The 20,771-nt window shown below is 52.2% G+C and overlaps 1 protein-coding gene across 1 annotated transcript in view; it reads right to left on the reverse strand.

Annotated features, from left to right (window-relative positions):
• The window catches only part of ESRRB (estrogen related receptor beta), a 68,256-nt gene extending 47,927 nt beyond the window's left edge, over window positions 1-20,329 (reverse strand). Inside the window, exons 1-2 of the mRNA XM_081830173.1 lie at window positions 19,943-20,329; window positions 4,874-5,283 (exon numbers count right to left, since the gene is read on the reverse strand). Of these exons, the coding sequence (XP_081686299.1) occupies window positions 4,874-5,283; window positions 19,943-19,980 (448 nt within the window). The 5' untranslated portion in view covers window positions 19,981-20,329. The remainder of the gene's footprint in view (window positions 1-4,873; window positions 5,284-19,942) is intronic.
• Window positions 20,330-20,771: the final 442 nt, after the last annotated feature.

Here is a 20,771-nt window from a genome sequence, read left to right on the forward strand (position 1 = left end):
CCTCATTACTTTGATACCCATTAACTGAGGTTTTCATTACCATGAAGTCAGTATCATCGTCCAGAAAGGGGCTCCAATCTCTCAGGGTCAGTCTCCCATCGCCCAAATTCCGAAACCTGATGTGTAAGCCCAGGGACGCACATTCAAGTACAAAGAGAAACTGGTGTACCAGCAAGTTCATTCCAAGCAGAAGACATACAGGGGAACTAGATCATAATCAAAAAGATGTTAATCACATCAACGGAACGTTTAATGACATCAGTGTGTCCCCAGGCTGACTCCCGGTTCCTAGGAGTGGTGCCTTGGCCAAAGTCTGCCTTTTTTTTTTTTTTTCCTATGCCTCTGGGGCTGATCAATCCTCTTTGATGAGCACATTTTTGTCTTTAGATATGCTAGTAAATTCAATTAGGTTGAGGGTTATCTCCTTTGCCATGGAGCCACGGTGTCCCTTCAGGAAGGTGCTTCTTTTGTGGCTAAGTTCATCTGTTCAGGGTGTCATGATCACCTCCAGCACCGACAACAAACGCGCTTAGCCTAGAAGAGGGCAGGCGATGGGCTATGGCACTACTCCGGGTTGACTCTAAGCTCCCTGAGGGCAGAGGGACTGCGCCTACCTTGTTCAGTGCTGTCTGTCATGCAGGGGAGTGCAAACTGTTTCTATAAATGGCCAGACAGTACATGTTCTGGGTTTTGCAGCGAGAAGGTCTCCGTGGAAACTAGTCAATTCTGCTGTCCATGTGCCTAAGCTGCTAGACTACGTAAACTAATAGGTGGGGCAGTGTCCCAATCCAGCTTGACTGGCAAAAGCAGGCTTCAGCCTGGAGGCTGTGCTTAGCCCATCTCTCCAGCACACCCCCCTCCCCGTGCTAGCACCGAGCACAGCCAAGCACCAGTAAGTATTTAAAGAAAAGAAATGGTTGGGGGCGCCTGGCTGGCTCAGTCAGTGGAACATTTTCACTCTTGACCTCTGGGCTGTGGGTTCGAACCACACTCTGGGTGTAAAGATTACTTAAAAATAAAATCTAAGAAAGAAACAAAGAAAAGGAAGAAACGGGTATCTGTTTTTTCCTCAAGTCTACCATGACATCCTTTTTTTTTTTCCTAAGATTTTACTTATCTATTTGAGAGAGAGAGAGCACAAGCAGCGGAGAGGGGCAGAGGGAGAGGGAGAAGTAGGCTCCCCACTGAGCAGGGAGCCCAACAGGGGGCCCGAACCCAGGACCCCGGGATCATGACCCGAACTGAAGGCAGTCACTTAACCGACTGAGCCACCCAGGCGCCCCTATGACATCCTTGTTTCTATAAACTTCTTCCCATATTGGTATAACCACTGAAGTGAGAGACTGCAATGATCTGAGGAGGGAGGTGAAAGATGAGCGAGCACGAGTTTCAGAGCTTTCCAAGCATTCACATAAATTCATGAATGCATCATTCTGTGATGGAAGGCCCTCCGTCCAAGTGATCAGACTTTAAAAAAAAAAAAAAAATGGCTTGAATATCCTCTTTAAATTGGGTAGATGCTTAGGGGCCCATAAACTGGTTTGGAGCCTAAGGCCAGGCCTACAGCCTCACGTGCTCCAAGCCTTAAGACTCCAGCGTCTTGAAAGCAGGTGCCGTTTCTCTCCTGCTTCCACCCTGTACCTCACTCAGAGCACACACACGGTTCCCACCTGTCTCTGAGGTCATTCAATAGGTCACGTTCTCCTCTTTATCCTTTAACTATGCTTCCAAATTTTCTACAGCCATCAGGTCCAGAAACAACAAAGTCAAAATCAATGTTAGACCAAAACCAAAGAGTTCATAAAAATCACCAGAGCAAGCCATCAGCTTTAGAGAGTGTACTTTTTCCCTGTTCTAGACAGAAACCTCTTCCTGCTTCTAAACAAGACCCAGGACTTGTGACAAAAGAGGCAAGAGCAGTTCAGTCCTGATGGCACTAAATGCTATTTGTCCTCTGAGTTCTAGGAAAAGATCATTATCCTCTTCGTGGAACAAATAATTAAGACTATTTACAAATCGTTCATCACGTGGGCTCTTGACGTGCTGAGGACATTCGCAGCACCCAGGCCTCTGCTGGGTCTACACCAGCCTCTACTTTCGAAAAATGTGATCCAGAACCCCTCTAGCTCAGAGCAATATGGAGTGAAGAAAATGGGACTGTCCCCTAAAAAGCCATTTTTCAAAAACTGGTCTCGAAGAATCTAAAATAATGGCAACCTTACCAAGACCACCTCCTGATGGGGGAAGAAAACATTGCTTTCTCCGTAACTTAATTTGGTTTAAACATCTCCTGTTTATTTGTCAGATATCCAATGATACTGACTGGCTATGAGCCCAGAGGTTTTCAACCCTGGTGGAGGCAGGAGACTTAGAATGACCACACAGTGCTTTTCAAATACAGAGATTCCCGGGCCTGCTCCCAGACTCAGGGGTATGAAGCTGGCAGGAACCGGGATGTGTTCATTCACCAGGCTGGAGGCTAGCATAGTGCCTGATGTGAACACACTCAGTAAGTATTTGCTGAAAGCACTGTGTGTCATGGCTCCTTCTGGGGAAGGTACAAGGAATCCCAGAGTTTGGAGTTTTAGGAAAATGTACTTTTTACTGCTTTACTCTTTTGTACTGGCTGAATTTTTACCATTTTTTTTTTTTGAGGGTTCATTTAAAAAATATTAGCTGTAACTAAAATAGCTAAAATAATTTAAACCCTAAGTCAAAATAATTACACCGTTTTACTTAAATGTATGTCATTACAAAAGCCAGCTCGGTAAGATAAATTATGTGTCTATTGTCTTAGTAATATGTCCTAGGTGGTATCGTGAAAGTGAAAATAATACTTGGAAGCATTTATTTAGCACTTACAAGGTGCCAGGCAATATTCAAAGTGCTTTATACATACTAATTCACTTACTCTTCTTTTAACAGCTCTATGTGAGGAAGGAGTGACAGCATCTCACCTTACTGAGAACAGAAGCCCAGGGAGAAACTGAGGCAGCATGCCCCGGGGCATTCAGCTATAAGGTAACGGATGGAGCGGTCTGACCCAGGGACCCAGGTGGATAGTCACTACACCACAACATCTCAACTAATAGGTAGAACTGGAAACATGGCCAATCCTAAGGCCCTCAACTGATTTAATAAATACATCATCACAAGAAATTTAAACAAATATTTGTTGAAAGAATAAACTGCAAGTCATCCCAGGAAAGCTCAACCTGACTCTTTCAAAAGTGAAATGGGGAAGGGGGGAGAGAGGACACCCTCAGGACAGCCAGGCAGGGCCAGAGCCAGGACAGGTGTCCCCTGGGTTTTGTCCAGTCTGGTTACGAATTCTGTCCCAGGAAAACTGCATCAGCTCGTCTCAGATACGTGCAGCAGGAAGGCTTTTGTCTATCCAGCGACAGCACCTAGAACAAGGGCTGGAGCTTAGTAGATGCTCAACAGAAACTTAACTGAATGAATGGCGCAAGTGCTCGACCCATGGCCTGCTGCATTGAGTCTTTTTTTTTTTTTTAAGATTTTATTTATTTATTTATTAATTAAAGATTTTATTTATTTATTTGAGACAGAGAGAATGAGAGAGACAGAGAGCACATGAGAGGGGGAAGGGTCAGAGTGAGAAGCAGGCTCCCTGCCGAGCAGGGAGCCCGATGCGGGACTCGATCCCGGGACTCCAGGATCATGACCTGAGCCGAAGGCAGTCGCTTAACCAACTGAGCCACCCAGGCGCCCTGCATTGAGTCTTGCCTACCCAGCGCCAGGCTGTTCCTCTGGGCTGGCCCCTGTGCCGTGAACTTGATACAGCTCTGTGAAGGTGGACCCACCACTATCCCCCATTTCCCTTGGGGTGATTTTACAAAGGGCACCCACCAGGGCTCCTGCACACCTTCCTAGGACTAAATCACTCACGTACCCCCAGAGAGGCAGCCACCCTCATGGCCATGGGAACAGGATTCAGCGGATACGCAGATGCACTGGAAAAAGCCCTTGAAGACAGGCCACGTTGGGATCAGACAGGGTGAGTGGGTTTCCCTTGCTCTGTTGGCCTCTTGCCCAATTAAGAAAATTGTGTTTCACTTGTGTAATTTAAAAAGATCAAAACAGGGGCCCCTGGGAGGCTCCGTCAGTTAAGCGATGGCCTCTCGATTTCTGCTCAGGTCGTGATCTCAGGCATGATCATGAGATCGAGCCCCACGTCGGGCTCTGCGCTCAGTGGGGGAATCGGCTTGAGATTCTCCCTCTCCCTCTGCCCTTCCACACACACACACACACACACACACACACACACACACACCCCAAAAAAAGAAAACGATCAAAATGCAACGAGGGGGCGCCTGGGTGGCTCAGTTGGTTAAGCGACTGCCTTCGGCTCAGGTCATGATCCTGGAGTCATGGGATCGAGTCCCGCATCGGGCTCCCTGCTCAGCAAGGAGTCTGCTTCTCCCTCTGACCCTCCTTTCTCTCATGCTCTCTGTCTCTCATTCTCTCTCTCTCAAATAAATAAAATCTTAAAAAAAAAAACGCAACGAGGAACAACCCTTTCTATTGCAAGGCGTCTACAACTGCAGGGCAAAGAACACAGGTTTCTCCCCCCAAATCAAATTTTAGGGACACGCTCTGGAGAGTGCTCCCCCTACCAGTGAGGGGCACACGCGGGCGGAGGCATCTGCGTGGATTTTCTTGGGGTTTTCTGGGGCGCCACGTGGGCGTGTCTGCCGTTCCCACGACAGTCCTGGAGTTTACTATATAGCGTCTCGCCCGGAATCCCGAAGGAGAAACCCCCGGAACCGCTGCCGTCGCGGTGCCCGGCCCCGACCTGGCAACCGGCGGGCACGGCCCGGTTTCCCGCCGCCCCCGCGCTGCCCGCACGCACCTTGGATGGTCCTCTTGAAGAAGGCCTTGCAGGCCTCGCAGGAGGCCACGCCGTAGTGGTAGCCAGAGGCAACGTCGCCACACACGAGGCACAGGCGCTTGGGGATGGCGTTGAGCATGTACTCGCACTTGATGGCCGAGTCCTCCATGAGGCCGCCCGCACAGTCCTCGTAGCTCTTGCGGCACGGGGTGCCCCCCAGCGCGGCGCCCGCGAACATGGGCGGCGAGTCCAGACCGTTGGCGTGGGCGCCCAGGGCCAGGCCGAAGCCACCGCTGGCGTCGGACGAGCCGCTGGGGCTGTGGTGGCTGAGGGCGTCGATGCCCGAGGAGGGGCTGGACGGCTCCGTCTTGATGAAGGAGCCGCAGCTGGAGCCCAGGTGCCGGTCGTCCGCGGACATTCTGTTCAGCAGCCTGCGGACACAGAGCGCGGGCAGGTCAGCTCCGCCGAGGGTGCGGTGGGTGTGACACCCGCCCCGGGAATTAGCTCTGGGCTCCGGGCACCAAGTGGGCGGGGTGGCTGGGAGGGGCTCGATGCTAAGGCGTTGGCGAGATAAAATGCTGGCCCAGAAGGTCAACTGGCCAGGACGCCGCACAGCCCAGAGCAAGTTTCTGGCATCGCCCCCCAGAACCTTCTGAGTCCTCAAAGAAAAAAAAAAGAAAAAACCGTGTTTGATCAATAAACTTCAGATTAGGCACCCCAGCTCTCTGCACATTGCTGGCAGGAGAACGGCAGAAAGTGGTAACAATTCAGACAGAAGAGGTGGCCGACCTTCCTGCACGACAAGACCACGTGGTGGCTACAGGTAAAGTCTGGGTGTGCCGGGCCCCGGACCGGATAACCCATTTCACCCAGGCCCACTGGGGCTTCTGGTAAGCCCAAGCTTGGAGCTTTCCCCATGGGCCACCATTACCGAGACTGGGCCTCGAGATGACAAGCAAGGCACCCGGCCAGGGCAAGAGGCAGGGCTGGTGACAAAAGGCTGCCCCCTGGGGTTTGCCTCTGGCCCAGGGCACATTTGGAAGGTGGCTCTAGGCCCCCTCCCTCCTGTCCCTTCTTTGTCCTCAGCAGGCTGGCTTCCCAGTCCCACCTGGCCCCAGACACTGTGTCTCCGCGAGGCAGCATGAGGGGGCCTTCCAACCCCAGCTCTGTGCATCCCCGGCGACTTCTTAACCCTGTATTTCAAGTTCTCGGCGTCCCTGCCTCAACCCCAGAGTCAAGGGAGCACTACCAACATGACCAGATCACTGTGAAGGGTCAAATGTTTCCCAAAATGAAAGTCCTTCCTCCCATGCCAGGTGGGTGAGAAGGCAGGCAAAGTGTGACTCTCCCATAGGGTCCCAGGACAAGGGGAGGAGCCTCTCTCCAAAGGGGCAAGAAAAGCGCACGGCAGGGTGATGAAGGCGGACGTCTAGGGAAACCCAGCCCCGGCCCACTCAAGACCTCTGGGGCCAGCCAGGATCTGGAATCAGGAGGCTGGGTCGGGGTCCACAGGTCCCTGACCTGGCCTGCCTGTGTGGAGGTATGGAGGAGCCCAGGGCTTATGTCCACGGAGCAAGTGAAAGGAAAGAGAGAAAGTTCCTGGAGAACGAAAAGGGCTGACTGGTCAGCGGTACAGCTTAGCGGAAAGATGGCTAGAACTGGGAGGGAGGGTCTCAGTGCTGGAGGGTCCATTGGTTAACAGCCACGGTCCTACCTCCAATAATGCTCAGAGGGAGCCCCTGTTTCCTGAGCAGTCCGTGGAGGAAGGGACTGGTCACCACCCAGGGAAGAGGCTGCTTTGCCGCCTCCACAAAGCCCACCCCCACCCCACCAAATGCAATCTCATGATGGGGAGGGGCCTTTGCCATCCCTGGTGCCACTAATGATTTCATGGTTAGTCCACCTCCCGAGGGGTTGTCCCATCCATCTACATTTGAACACGTCCAGAGACAGGGAACTCACTGCCCCACAGGCGGTTCTAATCAGAACCTGGGATCTGCAGATGCAAAGATAAAAGATTACATATCAGGCTCCTACTCCCAAGTTTATCTACTGGAATGTAGCGTTTGAAGATAGAGGCTCTCAGGTGTCTTCTGTTCCAAACCAAATGTTCCCAAGTCCTCTGAGACCCCTCTCCTGCAAGCCCCATGTTTCCCTTACATCGGCAGAGGGAGCCCCAGTCGAGGGTCTCCTCTGGGTCCTTTTACAGCTCTGGCTGGTGCCCTGTCATCCTCCTGGGTTCCACATGGCCACCTGCCTCCCCTCCATCCACCAGCAGGTCCCTGGTATGTCCGCAAGCAGTGCCTTCAGCCTGGCGGGGCATAATCCGGACAGAAAATCTGCCTGAGTGGGCACAAGTGCACTTCTGCGTGACCTCCCCACAGCATCCCTACACAGGGCAGGCAGGGAGAGCCGACCAGGGGCCCTTCTACCTGGAATCCCCCGCTGCTCATTGCTTTAGGCTCTGCAGGTCACAGGAACACCCCAGGCCCACTGTGACAAGCCCTGCTGGGGAGACAGCTCTCAGACCCCAGCCCTCCATCCCCACACCTCCACCAACTCGCGATTTCGGGAGAAACACCTGATATAAGCAGTGATTCTGGCAACTACAGTAGTCCCCCCACCCCCTCCTCTGTGGTTGTAGTTACCCGTGGGATCATCAGGTCAGTAGTAGCCTAACACTAGATCACAATGCCTATGTCATTCACCTCACTTGGCCTCCTCACATAGGCCTTTTATCATCTCATGTTCAGAGACTCCAGGGCTGAAGGAAGCAAACTTGATCCTGGCCTCTGAGTTGCATGGAAATCCAGCCACTAATTTATTGCCTGCATCCCAGCTGTGTGTGTGTGGCGGGGGGGGGGGGCTGCTGAGGATTTCATTCCTGCAGCTTTCTCTTTCCCATGACCATTATTTTGCCACCCCACCCCCACCACCGAATGTCTTTTCTAGGGCGAGTCAACACCTATTTCAGGCACCTACTATGTGCCAAGTGCTGGCCAGAGAATGGGACGGGTTATAACAAGCATAGCCCATGATCTCAAGAAGCTCGTTCTCAAACACAAGTGTGCAGAGCACCAGAAAGTGTGTGCAGAACACCAGAAAGGGCCAGGGGGTCTTCTAGGCTCACAGGGGCTCCCCAGCCGTGCCCCACTGGTCTTGCTGCATTCATTCACTGGCTCATTCATTTGCATCTGCAGACTGAATGAAGACCTTCCTCCAGGGGGCACAGCTTCTTTTCCGTGTTTGAGAGTTCCTTCCAGATTCTTCTGCCTGTTTTTTCAAGCTCAGGAGCTGCCTGTCTGCCCCTCTGTTCCGGAGGCTGGGCTAGACTAGTTAGCGGCCATCCATCAGAGGCAGTCACATGTTGGACGCCTTCTTTTGTACCATCTTGTTGCGTGCTCATGACCCGTCTGACATTATTATTCCCACTTTACAGAAGAGAAGAGCTGGAGCTTGAAGCTTGTCCCAGGTCATGAGAGACAGAAGCTGGGATCCAAACCAGTCCCATCTGACTGCAGATCCAAGCCCCTAGTTCTGCAGTGCTCTGCCTCCCTCAATATCAGGCCTCCGGAAGAGCTGCCTCCAGCAGAGGCCTCAAGCTTGCAGCCCTCCAAAGCCCTGGACCTTCCTCACTGTCATTTCTTCACCTGCAGTGTGAGAGTTGAGAACTCCCTGGGGGCACAGAGACCCTCTGGGCTGCCTGGTCCTTGATGCACCAGGCAAGGGACAAAAAGTTGCTAGAGATGCCAGACCCTCCAGGAAAATCCTGTCTCCATCTGTCCTGACCTCTGGCACATCATTCATTCATTCTAAAGCAAAACGTAAAGGAAGGACGGGGAAAGAAGTCCAGGAAGTGGGCAGAGGAGAACTGGCCAGAGGAGCTGAAGAAAATAAAGAGAGCATGTGTCTTGGAAATGCAATGAGGAGGGAGTGGTGGCAGGTGACAGGTGGTTACAAGGTCAGGGGAAGTCAGATGTGGCAAGTGTCCACTGCAGTGAGCAATCAGGTGGCTGGTGACTTCACCAGAGGAATGACAAGGCATGGTGGGGATGGAGGACACAGTTCTTTGAAGAAGTTCAGCTGCAAAGGGCAGAGAAGGCTGTGAGGGTGGGGTTCCTCCTGGTACACCTTCAGGCAGGACCATCCACTTGAACTTGGGGATTATGGAGGCAGAGAAGGAATGTTTGGTTATTATTGTCGGTAACTGTTGGTTTCTTTGATGAGGACGGCGTGTGTTAAGAATGGAGGGAATCTGGGGCCCTTGGCTGGCTCAGTTGGTAGAGCATGCAACTCTTGATCTTGGGGTTGTAAGTTCAAGCCCCACGCTAGGTGTAGAGGTTACTTAAAAATAAAATTTTAAAAAGGAAGAATGGAAGGAATTTAAGGCATTTAAAAATTATGGAATCCACACTTTGCAGTAGGCCCTGGGTGATCCTGATCCTACCTACTGACTAGGTATAATTACCCATCGCCCCCCCACTTCTCTCCCCAAAGTAGAAAATGAATTATATGGTGACTACGTTCAATGCTAATGGTAAAGACCAAATCAAGGTGGAGAGACTGAAGGTATAAAAGGTAAAAAATGTCAACTTTTCCCAAATTCTAGTCCAACCTTCACCAGAGTTTGCTGAGGTACTTGTTGAACGGTTGGTGGCCTGGGCCTGACCCCACCTCCGTCATAACCTGAACCTGCATCTCTGCAAGTGGGGCCCAGGAGTCTGCATTTTCTGGCGGCTTTGCTTTAGCAACCCAGGTGTGACTCTTAGGGGCATCATGTTTGTGTAGCATGGGAATGACGCAGCCAGAGGGTTGACGGGAATCTGGAATGCAGGAAGAGAAATGAGCTGAAGCAATAAGAGGGAGGGAGGTGCGTGGGTGGCAGAGGGGAGGGCTGAGACCCCTCACCTCCCCACCCCTTCCACGCAGTCCATGAAGCCAGAGGCACAGGGAGTGAAGGCTGAGGGCAGAAAGTCCAAGCAAAGGAAGGAAGCTTGCAATAGAAGCTGTGGAGGGAGGAGAGAGCAGAAATCGGGGCATACGGGCTTACCAGGCCGCTGAGGAATGTCTTCATTCCGCAGGGCCAGCAACGCAGAGGAGCCCTGTGTCCTCCAGCAGCTTAGATCTGGGTTCCTCAACCTCGGCCCTACTAACATTTGGGGCAGGGTAGTTTTCACTGTGGGGCCATCCTGTGCACTGCAGGATGTTTCGGAGCATCCCTGGCCCCCACCCACTAGAGGCCAGTAGCAGCCCCCTCCCTGCCCCAGAGAGGACAACCCAAACCTCCAGACAGGGCTGGGAAAATCCCCCCCAGATGAGAATCACTGACAGAGATGGAAGAGGGAAGAGGGAGAACAGGGGGGTCCAGGAGCAGAGGGTTGGGCCAATGAACGGTGCCGGTCTCGGACAGAGGGGGTCATAGCAGAAAGGGTAGAAGCGGGAGGAAATGGTGGGGGGAAGGGCCAGGAGCATGTTGGTTTCTGGGGGTGTAGGCTGAGGTAGAGCAAAGGAAGGAGCGAGAAAGCTGGGGGATTGGAGATGGGGTCAGGGAAGATGTCAGAGGTGAAGCCTGGATGCCGAGGCCCTGGAGGATGTGGCCACGGGGTGGGTGCCCAGATGGCGTGCAGGGAGGGCACAGCCTCAGGATGAGGGGAGGTGGCTGACATTTCACTCTGGGGAGGAGGGAGTCACATCGAGTCCATCATCTGTGGTTGGCTGGGACCCAGTTCCCAACCGGGTCGATGACTATTGACTTCATGGGAGGGGACAGAGGCCCCAACTAAGCAGGCTTCGAAAGAGCAGTGGCCAGTTGTCGAAGGCCCTCGAGGCATCACTGCCCCTGTGATCCATGGGTAACAGAAGCACAGCCAGAGACGCCCTCAATTTCACCACCATCTGATTAGGCCTGGCCTCCCTCCCGCCCCAACCAGCTCTCCGCCTCTGGCCCTCTTGCACTCGGTGTGGCACCCTGTGCCCCAGAGTGGCCTGGCCTCCAGGGGTGCCTGAGCTCACCTCGGGGTGGGGGGGGGTGGGGCTCTGCTGGACAACGAAGTGGGTTGAAGGTTTTCCTCATACACAGACCAACAGAATCTTGGAGATTCTGAATGAAACCCAAACTGTTGAGCTATTTTGCCAGCCACAGATCTGTAGAGGAGGAGAAATTCCAGTGTCCCGGCAAGAGACAAGTGTAATCTTTTAAGCCGGACTCCCAGGGATCTGGCCCCCTCACAATGGCCTGCTGGTGGGCAGGCAGCTGGAGGGAAGCTTCTGGAGGAACAGAAGCTCTCGGAGGCAAGGGGTCTGGACGGGCCTGGCTGGCCTCAGGTCTGGCCTGCTTTCCTCTGTGGGATAGAGCCCACCCCACCACACATAACAAGCCAGTGGCATGCCAGAGGGGCTGTCCTCCCAGCCCTCCCTTGGCTCTGTGCTGAGGCCACCCGTGGAAGAGCAAGAACAGCAGCTCTGTCACTTAAGGGTTATAAGCCTGCACTCTGACAGCAGATGAGCCGGTTCTGCCACATACTAGCTGTTGACTTTGAGGTCACTCTCTCTCAGCCTCAGAGTGCCCATCTGTAAAATGGGCTCAGTCACAGCACCTCCTTCACAGGGCTGTTCTGCGTGAGCATAAACGATTAGAGGCAAAACGTGTAGCCCAAGCTGGTGCCAAGCAGGCACTCCATGGACGTTGGTTGCTGTTGTCATTCTCCCAGGAAACCCCTTCCAGAAAATTCAGCCTCTGGCCACCTGTGGTTCAACCCAGCAAAGTTCTTCCCTCAACCACGTCCCCATATATAGACCGGAGGACGATTCCATAAGGAACTTGCCATTTACCAGGAGGGAAATTGGTTGGTTAGGCAAATTAAGAGGATAAATAAGCCTGAAACGGGAATCCACTATACAGAAGAAAAATGGTTTCTGAACACTTGAGAGACTCTTATGTACATTTCCATAATTAATTCGTTAACCAGGGGCCACCCGACCTATTCATTATAACAGACCCTCAGACCCTCCAGCAAGGCTTTATTTGTCATGAACCAGCCCCTCAAGGAACCCGAAAGTAGCACAGCTAAACTTCCCTTAAAATTTTTAAAGACTGCAGGGGCGCCTGGGTGGCTCAGTCGTTGGGCGTCTCTGCCTTCGGCTCAGGCCCTGATCTCACAGCCTGCGTCGGGCTCCCTGCTTGGCGGGATGCCTGCTTCTCCCTCTCCCACTCCCCCTGCTTGTGTTCCCTCTCTCGCTGTGTCTCTCTGTCAAATAAATAAATAAATAAATAAAAATCATTGGAAAAAAAACTAAATAAATAAAAATTTTAAAGAATGCAGAGGAGGCTTTAACAGGGGGACAGGATGGGGAGGACCGCATGGCTGAATGTGAATAACCATCCCAGCTTCCTGTTGGGATATGGACTCGTGGGCACTTAGTACATGGGAGGAAGGGAGAGAAGGAGGGAGGGAGGAAGGAAAGAAGGAAGGAAGGAAGGAAAGAAAGCAGGAAGGAAGGAAGAAAGGAAAGAAAGAAAGAAGGAAGGAAGGAGGAAAAGAAGGAAGGAAGGGTGAGGTGGCTAATGGTGAGAAGTATTAGGAACCAAGGACTCTAATTAATCCAATTCTGTACATGCAAGATCCAATAATTATATATATATGTAATTATATATGTTTTTATATCATATATATTTATATTTTCTAATTACATATATTTTTTCTTAAACTTCCTTTATTTCTTAAATTCAAATTGATTTCCCCCCTGAGTAGTCTGAATCACCTCTTTTAATAAATGGTGTTTTTATCGCTCCTGTGCGACTGAAATCTGGCATATGTGTATCTCTCCACAACAGACCCGTTTTCCTGGACAGCCACACTAGCACAGTGGGGGTCCGTGGACTGAAAGTTCCCAGAGATTCTGCTGCCCACCCCGGTGACCTGCAGATGAGGAACTGAAGGCCTGAGAAGCGGGGACTCGCTCAAAGTTACTAATCAGAGAGCCAGGCTGGCTGGGGGGCTGCTCGGGGTCGAAAGACACAGTGGCCCGCCTGCCACCCTCCCTCTGCCACCACACTACCCCAGTGCCGCTCTGGTGGCGTCTGGATTTTAACTCCCCAGGAATACTTGGCTAACACCCCGCGGGGCCCCCTCCGGGACCCAGGACCGCAAGACGACCCAAGAGCAAACTGGCTTCAGCGAGAGCCTGCCTCCCCCCGAGTGCTGAAGCTATGGCAAAAATCTGTAATTAAGCATCTTGTCTTGGAAAGATTAGTCAAAACCGGGCTGGTCCCGGACAACTGATTGAAATCTCTTTCCACACAAATTACGGCGTGGAAAATAATGACGGGTAATTAGTGCCTTTCAATCGGAGCTTTTTATCCACGATTTTCCAGGCTGCATCCATCATAATGAGAAGAGAGATGCTCTGCTGAAGCAGGGGGGAGGCAAGTGGACGTGGAGCCGCTGTCCTGGGGCAGCTAGGAGGGTCTGTCCACTGGCCGAGCTCCAGCCCACAGTGGACAGCGGCTCATAGTGCGGCTCTGAGCAAATTAGACGCAGGGGCCCCTCTGGAGGGACCGATTCCAAACATCAGCCTTCACCGCAGTCCTCTTAGTGGAGTGCCCCCCCAAGCAGGACCCAGAGGTGGCTCCTACTTGGGCCCTCTTAGCCAACGCTGGGCTCTGAACACCACAAAAGGGAGTGTCTGGAGGAAGGAGAGCATCACGAATTCAGAGTATGCTCCCAACCACACCACAAGCATCCTTCCTTTCATTAGCTACTGGAGATCTGACATCTGTGAACTTATCTGAACTCTTCTTGAATCTGGTTGTATTTTCACCCTCCGTCAAGCCACGATGTGGTATAAACCTCCCACCTCCTATAACTGAACACATCTGGCAATTTCCAGATGCCACTTAAGCCTCACAGTAGCCACGGTGCTGGGCCATGGAGCTTAGTGGTTGGAGCTGGGTTGCCTGAGTTTGAATTCCAGCTCGGTCCCTTCTGAGGTATCGAACCCTTCTGTGCTTCAGTTTCTTCATCTAAAAAATGGGGATGATAATTATCGTATTCATGTCATAGGGTGGTCTCGAGGATTAGCAAGTTAATACGGAAAAGAGCTTAGAACAGTGCCTGGCGGGCTCCTGGGTGGCTCAGTAGGTTATGCGTCTGCCTTCAGCTCAGGTCATGATCCCAGAGTCCCAGGATCGGGTCCCATATAGGGCTCCCTGCTCAGCGGAGAGTCTGCTTCTCCCTCTGTCCCTCACCCCACTCTCATGCTCTCTCTCTCACTGTTTCTCTCTCAAATAAATAAATAAAAATCTTTAAAAAAAAGAACAGTGCCTGGCACACAGTACATGCTCAATAAATAATTGCTAGCCGAAGTTACAGCACCCCTTTTTTGGTAATGAGATGGCTTCCACTCCGAGTCCTTTAAACATTCAATCCCACCACAAGCAAGACTGCTTACTCTCTCCTCCTCCCAGCATTCATCCATCTGGGCACCTGCCTATCCACCACTTAATCATGCATTTGCATGCTTCTCTGTGTGTGGGAACTTCCGCCCAGAAAGTCCCTTTTCAGGCGAAGGGGCTCCGTATTCAGGCACTACCAGAACCAGCTATCTGAACTAACTGGCTTCTTTCCTGGGAGCTGACACCTCACTCTCCCACATTCTCCATCTCTTACTGGCATGAACGTGAGCGAGCGTGCCCACACGCGGAGCTCCCACATTCTTACAGACCTCTACCCCGCTGGCCCAGCTGATTGACCCAGGGGGTGTGCACCTGACCCGAGCTGGGCCGAGTCTCTCCCATGAGATGTGTGCCATCCGAGCCGCCTCTGAAGGGACAGAAGCAGTGCGAGATGGACAGCTCGAGAGTGAGCAAGGTCACACTTCGCACCAAAGTGCAGCGAGGGAGCAGAAAATCGAAGCAGGCAGCCGAGAAGGGTGCTGGCTAGGGGCAGAGTCCTGGGAGTCCTCTTTGCTGTCGGTAGCTGCTCAAAAACCCAGCAGCACCTCTGCCCAGGTGAGGGAGCACAGTCTGATTCCCTGACACAATGGCTCACACCTGGGGCATTCTGATACTTAACCAAAAGAGCAATTCACATACCATCTCATCCATTCACCTACTCCTTCGCTGTCACTCCATTACTACTCCTCGGAGATCTACTGGGTGCCAGCCACTATCCTAGCCCTGGGGATGGATTAGTGCACAAGGTGGACAGGTTCCTGCCCTCAACGAGTGACAATACCATACTTCATTGACCTTGAGCTACACCATCTTTTCATATTTCAACGTCTTGGCAATCAGAATGCATCTTGAATCGATGGCATGCTATAGTTTAATTTGATTAGTGGTTCCAAGAATAATGGTGCCTTTAACAATAGATGATGACATGGATTCAATGGAATATGATAAATAAGCGTAGCTGAGACTGCTATGAGTTCACCAAAAGCAATTTCATTTCTTCCTAGACGTCAGAGAGACTACATTTCCCAGCCTCCTTTTCGGTGAGCTGCGGCCATCGACTAAGTCCTGGCGAATGGCATGTGGGCAAAATGATGTTAGCCACTTCCCCAACTGGCCCATCAAAATCTCCCATGGTACTCCCCGCCCTGAACCCCCTGCTCTGTCGTCCCCCATCGGTGGCCACACAGGATCCAGGCAGAGGGCCCAGGAGGGGGTCCCAGGGCCCCGGGGGATGGCGGAGCCACAAACTGGAAGGAGCCAGGGCCCGTGAATAACCTCATGAAATGCTTGCTACCTGTCAAATGCCCTCCCCAAAACGTCACATGCGCAAGCTGGAAACTTCTGCTGTGTTAAGCCACTGAAACACTGGGGTTGTACATAATAATAGCTAGTGTTAGCGACCCTAACTAATACAGTAAGGAAACAACCAAAATAGTACACATTCAGGTAGTGATCGGGGCAGGGGAAGGGGACAGATGGTAGGATGAGGGCAGTGCCAGGTAGGGCGGCCAAAGAAGGCTTCTCAGAGGAGGTGACATTTAAGCAGAGCCTGCAGAAAGAGAGGGAGGGAGGCACTCGGGGAAAGCGCTGTGTGGGAGGCGGCGGCGGTGGGGGAGGCAGGCAGGCAGGGCCCTCTTCCAGCCAGACACATTCGGAGCAGGCCAGGACCTCAAAGGGCCTCTGATCTGTCCCTGGCTGCCTGCCTTCACTAAAGACCCCAGGGATGAGGAGATCCCTAGTTCAGGAGGCAGCTATCTCATCCTCCCACCACTCGGGAGTGTATTTAAAAAAAAAGTTATTTGTCAAGAGCCAAAATATTTCTTCTCTCTGGCTTCTTCTTCCAGTTATAGTTCATGCAACTCTCTCAGGACCTACAGAACAAGTCTGACCCCCTCTTCCATACGACAGCCCCCTGGATTGTTGACGGTGGCTTCCTGCTCCCTGGGAAGCCCTGTCCTTATGAGGCTCAGCCTCCCCTAGTCCTGGAATCACTCCTGCTCACTTTGTCCTCCTTGGAGAGTAATTCCTCTGCTCTGTTTACTCCTCACAAAGAGGAACATCAGAACGGAGCCCAGCCTTCCAGGTACATTCTGATAGGCACAGAGCAGAGCAGTACTGACACCCTTCTCATCTTAGACACTATACCTCTGTTGATGCAACCTAGGACTGAATGAACATGCAAGGTGCGTGGCTCACACTGCTGACCTCCCCTCTGCTCCTTGTGCAATCACACACCTGGGTCTGGTTTGTGCGTACCGTTGCTGGGCCTAAGTCCCACTTCCCCACGTGTGTTCCTGCGGGGCAGTGTGCCGACCCAGTGAGGGGGACAACGCTTCCTTCCACCACCTGGCCAAGGCAGTGGGCCTTCCCATGTGGCCTTGTGCACAGCGGGGATGACACAGGAGACTTGGGGCTCCCCGCACCCTTTCCTCTTCCAGACTCAATTTTTCAGTCTCTGTGCTAAGGAGCAGATGACAAAGAAACGTCTTAACTCAGCTGGACAGGCGGGGGCCTGGCACTGAAGCCAACTGGGAACCTGCTTCTGACCTCTGTAATGCGGACGACAGTGCGCACCTGCCAAGGGCTTACTCCGTGCTGGGCACGGGACCGCATGCATTACACCCCTTGCAACAACCTACTGAGGTAGGTACTATCGTTTTCCCCATTTTGCAGAGGGGCTGACTATCTTGGCAGGGGTCACAGGGCCAGAAAGTGCTGGAGTGAGTTACAAAGCAAAAGGGAGTAAGTCACAATACTCCTCTGCTCAAAACAGCCAGGGCTTCCCATCCCACTGCCAGGAAAGCAGGAGTCCTCACCCCAGCAGCTCGGAAGGCCCCCAGGGTCCGACCCCACCACCAAAGATACTGCCCCCTGCCCGCTCTGCCCCGTGCCCACTCTGGGCCAGCCACACTGGCCTCCTGGCTGTCTCTTGACAACACCACTGTGCTCCCACCGCACGGCCTCTGACCCTTGTTCTTCTTTTCCTGCTGTTCCCTCTGTCTAGAACACTCCGGGCACAAGGCTCCATAAACACTGGTTGAGTGAACAAATGAACGAGGTCTGAGAGTTGGGTGGGGTAGGAGTCCCCAAGCCCAGCACCCTCTCAGGGTGGGACAGTCCCGGGCCTGAGCCACAGGACAGGAATCCAGCTAGTGCTGTGAGAGCAGAGCCCAGACATCCAGGTCCAACAATCCCCAGTGAAAGGAGCTAAAGGGTCAACCTTGCCCTCAGTGCCCATCGAATTCCGCTAATCCCGGTTTAAAGGCTTTACGAATGATGTATGGATTTTTCTTACTTTGTGTGTGTTTTTTTTAAGTACCCAAAATCATGTGATGTGTTTAGAAGGAACAGCTAACATCTCAGACCCACTAACTGAGAAATCTGGTTTCAAAATATTAAAATATATATATATATATATATATATATATTAATGTCAGGGGCGCCTGGGTGGCTCAGTCGTTAAGCGTCTGCCTTCGGCTCAGGTCATGATCCCACGGTCCTGGGATCGAGTCCCGAGTCGGGCTCCCTGCCTGGCGGGGAGTCTACTTCTCCCTCTCCCTCCCCACCGTTTGTGTTCCCTCTCTCGCTGTGTCTCTGTCAAATAAATAAATAAAATCTTTAAAACAAAACAAAACAAAAATCAATGTCATGTATGAAAACCTGTAAGAAGGAGGGTTGGGAAAAGCTTGCCTTGACTTCAGAGCCAGAACCCTGATTCTGTACGAGAGCGAAGGGTTCGCGGCCACACCCCAACCTCATACAGTAAGTGCTCAATAAACACAAGCTACTGCTATGATTCCTCCGCTCTTCTGGGTACGGGTCCTTCCAGGCCCAGCAAGGGTGGGGGGGTGTCTGACAACGTGGGTCTCAGGCTTCTCTTCTAGGAACTGGATATATAAGAAGAAAATGAGGAAAGGGGAAAGCAGAGGCGGGGGTGGTCACTCGCAGGCTCCTTAGCCCTCCCCTCATCTGAGCAGGTGGGGGTCCGGGGTGGACTCACCAGGCTTGCCCTTGGAACCCCTGTCACTTATCACACAGGACTTCTCCAGATGGGGCAGTTTGACTATTGATCTGATAAATAAACAGCCTGCTGGCTCGATCAAAATGTTATTTTGCATTTCAATCACTGCTCACTAATGCAACCTTCATCCCCCCAAGATGCTGCCGGCAATGACACGAGCCCTGCCACTGGCTTGAGAGGTGGAGCGCCCCCCGCCAGCACCAGACGGGATTGGTGGGGCTCTCGGTCAGGCCTGGGGAACACAGCTGCTCTTGGGGAGGGGAGGGGGGAGGAGGAGAAGAAAGGTCCTCGTGAGTGGAGATTGGAGGGGCAGGGTCTGCTGGCAGGCGGGCCAGACCAGGACACAGCTAGCCTAGCCAGCTTCCCCCCCCACCCCCGGACCTCTGACTCAGGCCTCGGCGCCCCCACTGTTTTAATGAATGCATTACACTTGTCTGCACTTCAGCTGCCACACTGGTTAACTGTGTCCAACAAAACTACTCTCTTCTCTTGGGTTGTTGTAAAGACTCAGTGAGAAAACAGACATGGAAGCCCCTTGGAGAAAAACACAAAAGGACAGTAATGCTGCTGTATGATTTAGTGGAATCCAAACACTGAATTTCCTTTCTAGCTAAGCACTTACAACATGCAAAGCGGTTTGCACACAGAAGCTTATTTAATCCTCACAGTAGCTCTGGAGTTTTAGTCCCATTTTACAGATGGGAAAATCCATCGAGGCACACAGATGTTGAGGCACACGGCTTCTATGTCCCGCTGAAGGGTCGTGCCTTGATCTCTAATCCATCCCCACGCACATGCCTGGGAATTCAGCCACTCCGGGCACCCCCACCCCTACAAAGATCAAGGCCGGCCACCAGGACCAGCAGGTGAATACAGCCTGCTCCAGAAGACACTCGGCTGTTCAGAAATCTGAACACCTGGCCGTGACTGGGTGACGGGGGACAGGCGGGAGAGATGTCACTTAGAAGCAGCAGAATTACCAGGGCCACGTCATCTGTGTGCAGAGCTGGGCATGGGGGGCTGTGAGCCTTGAATGTAGAAAGTTCAAAGTGGATGGGATGGGAACCCCCCATATCAAAGGAATGGCAGCTACAAGCCCGGGGGGTGCCCCTTTGGAAAGGACTACCCACCCCTCCAACCTCTGTGTGCCTTGGTGGAATTAAGGGTAAATTTTGGTTTTTTGGCCTAGGTGCCAAAATTGCTTTCTATTTTTTTTTCCTTATCTCTCTCTCTCTCTCACACACACACACACACACACACGCACACACACGCACACAAATATGCCTCTCAAGGGTAGAATTGCATTTTTATAGTTTACATTTCTGGGTTTGTTTTTGTTTTTGTTTTTAAATAAACAGCACAAGGGTCTTCTGAGTTCTTACTATGTCTGGTAGAAAAAACCCAGTGACTAACTGGTCTGGCTTCTGCCCCAGCTCTGAGGCTGTGTGTCCCTGAGACAGTTACTTGCCTTCTCTGGGCTCAGTCATTCTATTTCCCTTCCAGGGAAATGGAGACAGCTTTAGCCATCTGCCAGAGAGGCCTGAGGACATATGATACAGGGGGTGACAGAGGGGCCCTGTGGAAGAAAGCTGGACTAACTGGTCCTGAGATTTACCTGGGAAGCAGGACGCCAGTCACGAGCTTTTGGCTCATGCTGGTTTCACAGGTAACTCAAGGGTTAAAAATGAAATCACCTAAAGAAAAAAAGAAATGCACATTACAAAATGAAACACTGCCTATAATACAATGGCTTGAGATCAATATGACATGTAAAGACTGGGAATCCATAACTCTCCAGTCCCCCGCCCTGATGCGTCTGCCGAGCCAAATGCCAGCCCTCCGGCCCCCAAAGACAGAACCCCTCCAGCCCAGGATCCCAAGAGCAGGGCTTCTCCATGGACACCCACTGACAGCTGCCTGCCCAGCCGCTGGCCGGCTCAGCCAGGCTACACTGGGAGGAGCATCAAATATTGGCCCTCCCAAGTCCACGTTCAAGTCTCTCCTCTGCCCTTTCCTTCCTCCATGACCTTCAGCAGGTTCCTGATGACCTTCTGAGCCTCAGTTTCTGCATCTCGAAAGCAGGGAAAACCCATCTTTGCTGCCTCATGGAGTTATGATAAGGATCAAATTAAGATATTACTTTCAAAACCTTTGCAAAGTGTCAGCCTCCTGCAAAGTTGTCACACCCTGTGGCATTTCACAACTGGCTCCTGGAGAGGAAGTGACCAAGGTCTTCTGGACAATCAGTCCCACCAGGTGCCCACCCACTAATGAAACTGAAACTGAAACCCAGCTGACGAGGACTTTACTCGTCTACCCAGTTAACCTTCATCAGGCCCCTGGCAGTAAGTATTCTCATCCCTCCTGTAAGGGCAGGTTTCCTTGTTAAATGTTGCTTCATGGGTCGGGGTCAGAGGCGATGATCCCAGGCCCCTCGGACTCCT

Source organism: Leptonychotes weddellii, chromosome 9, assembly GCF_054177405.1.
Source record: "Leptonychotes weddellii isolate Sample4059 chromosome 9, ASM5417740v2, whole genome shotgun sequence".
NCBI classification, from domain to species: domain Eukaryota; kingdom Metazoa; phylum Chordata; class Mammalia; order Carnivora; family Phocidae; genus Leptonychotes; species Leptonychotes weddellii.